This window comes from Lissotriton vulgaris, chromosome 3_2 (assembly GCF_964263255.1).
Source record: "Lissotriton vulgaris chromosome 3_2, aLisVul1.2, whole genome shotgun sequence".
Classification (NCBI taxonomy): Eukaryota; Metazoa; Chordata; class Amphibia; order Caudata; family Salamandridae; genus Lissotriton; species Lissotriton vulgaris.
The window spans coordinates 135,363,983-135,369,982 of record NC_141690.1 but is presented as its reverse complement, the minus strand read 5'-3'; the positions used below and the strand labels follow the sequence as shown (position 1 = coordinate 135,369,982).

General features: G+C 40.9%; 1 protein-coding gene across 2 annotated transcripts in view; it reads right to left on the bottom strand.

Moving 5' to 3' along the window:
• Positions 1-756: 756 nt before the first annotated feature.
• The window catches only part of SLC2A9 (solute carrier family 2 member 9), a 1,599,887-nt gene continuing 1,594,643 nt past the window's right edge, over positions 757-6,000 (bottom strand). For both annotated transcript variants that reach the window (XM_086964092.1, XM_086964093.1), the window contains exon 13: positions 757-2,744. In XM_086964092.1, the coding sequence (XP_086820218.1) occupies positions 2,463-2,744 (282 nt within the window). In that variant the 3' untranslated portion in view covers positions 757-2,462. The remainder of the gene's footprint in view (positions 2,745-6,000) is intronic.

Below are 6,000 nucleotides of genomic sequence, written 5' to 3'. Positions count from 1 at the left end.
AATGTACCAGATCAACTAAAATATAACACATCTCTGCTGTTTCCTAGTGCTGGCAAAGTGTGCCCTGCCTAGAGCAAATGCACACAACCTAGCGCCATGGTTTAGAGGCACCTGCATTACAGCCAGGGTTTTTTTTGTGCAGGAAGGAATATTTTCTGGCACAAAATAACCCTTGAAGGCATTTTCCTCTTTCTTAGCGAGCTGCAGAATTCAGCACACATAGAAAGAGTAATTTACAAGGAGAGGTAAAGATATTTTTCCTTGTTGCGCGTGGTTCAGGGAGACCTAGCATTCCTAAAGATTACCATGTTCACTAACTTTGGTAAATCTGGGAATGTGCCAACATCCATGGATAGATGCATCGGAATGCCCATGCTCCACCCATGGAATACCTCCCTAACACAAAGTAATGCAAAGCAGCACTATGTAATGCCGTGTGCGACTTATTTTCGAAAACTCATACTCAAAACCACACAAATCTGATTATTTGCATGGCTTTGTAAATTACCCTAAAACATTTTAAGTTGTGGTGCACCCACAACGCAATTTCTTTTTATATCTGCACCATGGTACCTTCCTGCTGACCCTCTGGACTATGCCCTGCATGTCATATCGCACACATATCCTAACGTCTCTGCAACACAACCTCTGATTTAATCATCTCGATTAAGAGAAAAACAAACTTTACTGCCTGATGCAGCAATCAGCAGATCTGCAGTTGTTTCTAATGACAAAAAATACACACAAACATACATGTACACAATAAATACTGTTTATTTAAACTGATTAGCTCATGTCAGCCCTTCGCAACATCATTATGTATTTCATTTTAACAAAAGGCCATAGAAATTGGCTCCATACATTTATTCACATATCAAGAATCTTACATTGAACCTCCTGATTGAAAATATAGTTCACACCAGCCTAAACCCGAGGCATGCTGTGGAGTGAACTGGTTAGTTTGATGCTGATGACACTGCTCTCCATTTAGTATGTAGATGGTGATAGTGATGACAGACTTTGATCCGTGTTCAGAAATGTAAATCCTTTTCTAGGTGAACAGTGTGACTTTAGAGGAAAGTTCAAGAATGGTTCTTGCCTTCTGAGGCAACTGACCGAGTTGCCAGCACTGTGGCAACCCTAAGTGGTGTATAGTAATATAAACCTGTAGTGGACTGCTGAGTCCTGGCTGGGATGCCCTCACTGGAGCAGGGCCAAAGCATATGTTTGGCACTGGTCAGTGGTAGCTCAGTAAGCTTCAAAACGATGGAATGGGTTGCAGCCTACAATAATTACCAGTGGCTCACATTAAGTGCTCTCTCTATTCAAGACTTTTTTGTTGTTCCACATGAGATACATTTATTTGATGTATGCGAAAGTCTGACTATCGAAAATAGGTCCTGGACAACTTCATATCTATCCCCCTCTACCAGATGTCAACAGGCAGAAAATAGCATATTATTTACAATGTGGTAAATTGTAGATTAATGTCCTCATTAAAGTGTACGGGAAATATCGCATTGGTGTTCCTATTAGCGGTATTACCAACACTGCGGACATCACTAACTCTGGGATGTGGGGATATATTGTGTGTTGTAACCTTAGGACATACATCGTACTTTACCACAAGAATATATATTTCCCTGTCTGATAATCTCCCATTTTTAGTCGGTTTCACCCCCCAAAAATTCGAAGGGGCATATTAGCAAGAACCTCGTTAAAAGTATCGCAGTTTTAGCGGCAGGAAACTGCCGCTAAAACGGCGATTATGGGCTTTCTAATATGCGTTATAGAATTCGAATAGAAGACAGGTCAGATGTGCAGGACATCTAACCTGGGCTTCTATTGGAATTCTATAACGCATATTAGCAAGCCCATATCGCCTTTTAAGGAGGTTCTTGATAATATGCCCCTAAATATTTTGTTTGGTGAAAGTATCCAGGTGGAAAACAGCAACACTGTATTTCTTGCATTTGTTGTAATCCCAGTTGCCTGGTAACTTCAATTACCACTTGAATACTCAGCCCTCAGAATAAAGGCGTTTAATAATTCTAAATTCAGTGTATTTAGAATGTAAAGCTGAATTCTTCAATTTCACAGTTAGTACTAATTGTACTCGTTAATAATTCTTAAAATACAAAAGAGAAGCCTGCGCTGATCCAACATTGAGAACCATTTTTTTATACTTATGTATTTGTTGAATCACAATTCGCTTCATAATTGTACACTTGCCACCAGCTACTTTAACAAAACATAACTGGTGCTTCAACAATCGAGTTGGCCTGTGCAACATGTTAGAAAGACGAACGTAGCCAGTCCTACTCCACAGGAAGAGAGAAGCTGTTTTTATCAAACAATTTGTTGCAGGTTTTATTTTCTCTTCTCGATAAAAAGCCACTTCCAAATTGAGACTTCTGTTTGACTGAAGAATGGACGCAATAAAAAATATTGTAAGATTTGTGTCAAAGAGCACATTCCCGTTCTTGTAACTCCACTGCAGTTTTCACGAGTCCATTTTGCATTGCGGTTGGCAGTGCGCACTCGACTGCCACATTCTCCTTTCTTGCCGATGAAAAACTGTCCAGTTCTTGAGGATGTGAGGCCATTTTATTCCTTTTAGCAAAGGACTGGTTGATTTCAGCTAACGTCTTGTTCTTTGTTTCGGGCAACACAAAATACAGGTACAAGGCACCAGTCAGGCAAACTGTGGCAAATACCAGGAAGCAGTATGTTTGTAATCCTTTCTGTAATCAAAAAGAGAAGCATTAGTTAATATCATACCGACAAATCAATACTATATATGTTCAGATCAATATCATTAATAAGCTGTGCATCAATCAAAGTACATTAATGTTATACGACAAAGTATTTGATCTGTCACTGTCACTTTCTTATGTGTATTCTATTTGAAGGATTACTTCCCTCCTTTTCATTTTGCTCCACTCCCCGATTATAATACAATGTCGGATTTACATGATTTTATTGGTGAACCTTCATGCAATATATTTTGTATATACCATTATTTTATTAATATCATTATGTAATACAATATTTTGCAAATACACTATTTTGGAAAGAGTATTAGGGAATGTTCTCCTTCTTAATTGGAATAAAATCATTCATGAATATTACTATTTTGTGACTACTATTATGCAATATTTTCATTTTCAATTGCACTACCTGTGATGTTTAAGATGGCCTACTAGACTTGCATGTCGTTTTTCAGTTTCTGGTGTTTACTGGACTTTAATATGGTGAGTAACTCGGCTTGTCACCCACAAGCAAGGCGTTTGAAACGTTGAAACGTATACGGTGTTGTTCCTTGTTTTGCTGAGATGATCTTTAGTTCTGTCTAATAAACCGTGAACTATTTATCAGCCACTGAGAGAGCGCATCATTGTTGGGCTCGATGGAGTCCAGAGGTGTCCACTTGATGTTTGTATGTATGTATGTATGTATGTGCGAATGTGTGTATACACATACAAATAATAATACATCGTCTTGTAAAGGGTCATGGCTACACCAACCGCTGTGTCCCCCGCTGGGCTAGTGCTCGACAGGCAGGGAAAGACAGAGGAACAAATAAGGCTGACCTCAATAAGCAAGCAAGAGAGGCTCACACTAAGGACTCACAAGCAGCCATGTTTACAGTTTTTCCCTTAACAGGGATTCCGAAGGTTCCATTCTTAGAAAGTCTGGCATGGAATTCCACAGATTTGCAGTGAGGAAGCCAATAGAGCAGCCCCCCATGCGGGCTCTGCATGTACGGTGGACTGTTGCAGATGAGGCCCTGAAGATCTGAGGATACGAACAGGACTATAGGGGAAAACAGTGTGCCTGTGCTCTTCAAGCTTTTGAAACAAAAGCACAGAGCTTTGAAGGCTATCCTCCTTTAAAGAGAGAGACAATAAATTCTGGTGAGGGATTGGCTGAAAGAAGCCCTCCTGGGCAGATCTAGTACCATCCGGGCAGCAGTGTTCTGAATTCTTTGCGGCTTTATCAATCTCCCCTTCATCACGCCTAAGCAAAGGGTGTTTCAGTAGCCCAGCTGAGAGGTGAAAAGAGCTTATAAAACAGTCTTTCTGGCATCTAAAGGGAGAAGATTCAAGATCTTCCTTTTCAGGATGGCAAAACACTTCCCAGAAGCATTCAAGATCTGGTTGTTAAATGATAGCTTAGAGTTAAACCAAATCTCCAGATTTTTCACTGACGGTTTAGGCACTGGAGTCTGCCCCAGTGCGTCTGGCCACCATGCTGAGGTCCAAATAGAGGTAGCCTTCCCTACAATCAGGACCACTGTTTTATTGGCATTGAGACGAAGACAATTGCTGGGCATCCATTCCACTAGCTCCACGAGACAGGATTTGAATTGTCCTGCCATCCCTTACATAAGCTGTGACAATACAACAATACGTTGTGTGTCATTTGCATAGAATGACAAACACATTTTATCCCTCTTCAATAGCTCTGCCAAGGGGGTGCATGTAATCAGTGAATAGAATCAGGCTCAGAATAGAGCTCAGAATAGAGCCCTGAGGCACCACCTGGGGATGAGTCACAGTATCAGTCAGGAAGGGCCTTTCAGCTACCTGTAAAGTACATTGTTGCAGAAAAGAGGCCTGCCATCTCAAAGCTTCGCCTCTGACCCTGTTGCCCCAAAGCCTCTCGGGACAAACGCCATGGGACATGGTGTCGAAGGCTGCGCTGAGGTCCAGTATGACTAAGGCAGCGGTCTGGCCTGCATCAGCACAGCTTCTCAGAGGGTATGTGGCTAATAAAAGAGCAGATTCCATGGAATAAGGGGCCCTAAAACCTGATTGAGCAGGATGCAGCTTCCAATTAGATTCAATATACCTGCTGAGATGGATATTCACATTATTTTCCGTAATCTTTGCAAAAAAGAGTACATTCTCCGGAAGCAGAGGGTTTGGATGGTTTTCCTTAATAGTGGCAACACAATCACATACTTCCAGGTCTGAAAAACCTGCCCCGAGTAAAGGGACAAGGCGATGAGGCCAGACAAATGGGGCAGGATAGCTGACATACTCAGCCTTAATATCTTGGAAGGGCCTGGATCCAATGGGGATCCGGACTTAATCAGTCACTAAACCTTGTAACTTTTCAAATGAGGGTACACTAAAGGTCGAGAGGCCCACACACACACACACATACACATATAAATACATTTGCCATTTGTTAAGCTTTATTCGACATAAAAGCATGTATCAAAATGTTCCATCATGACATAAAACCCCAATTTCAAGGGTGCAATTAATACATATGCCAACTTTTGATAAAACTGAACATTAAAAGCTCCATATATTATAAAAAGATAAAGTCATACACAGTTCCAAGTTAGGAGGTCACAACAAGAATAACTTTTTCTTATGACCTTGAGGCTCAGGAGAGACCATATAACATGTAACAAAAAACATTTACAGCACTATGTCAATATTTACAATTAAACAATTGTATATGTGTGCAACTGATTATTTGTGGGACGGGCAGATGGGACACTTGTTGTTAGCTGAATTATACCACCTTGACGTAAAAGTTCTTAAGGGTAGCGAGCCCACCCTCAACTGAAAATACAGTTTCCTTTCCAGTGGTTTTGCTATGATGTCCCAGTATGGTTCTAGGTACATGATGTGTTTACATTCTAGGAATGTTCCTGTCAAGGTGGCTGATTCACTATGCCTCAAGGTGTTAAAGGTGATCCTCTCCCGACATTTTAACTTCAAGTACTTTTTTGTAGGAAAACTAGCCGTTGACGATCTTCCCAGAGCATTTTCAAACCAAGGTCAACCAGGATGTCTCTAACACCGCGTAGCCATCTGATTTTTTGAAAGCTGTCAGATTTGAATATATCCACGAAACCTGTTGCACAAACTTTTAGTTCTGGTTTTGTCCATAGCCTGCGTTAGTCTAACACTGGACGTAGTTTTACAATGTCTGAAAAAGGTCATAGTGTAGCGGACATAATGGTGTACTTTGGGGGGT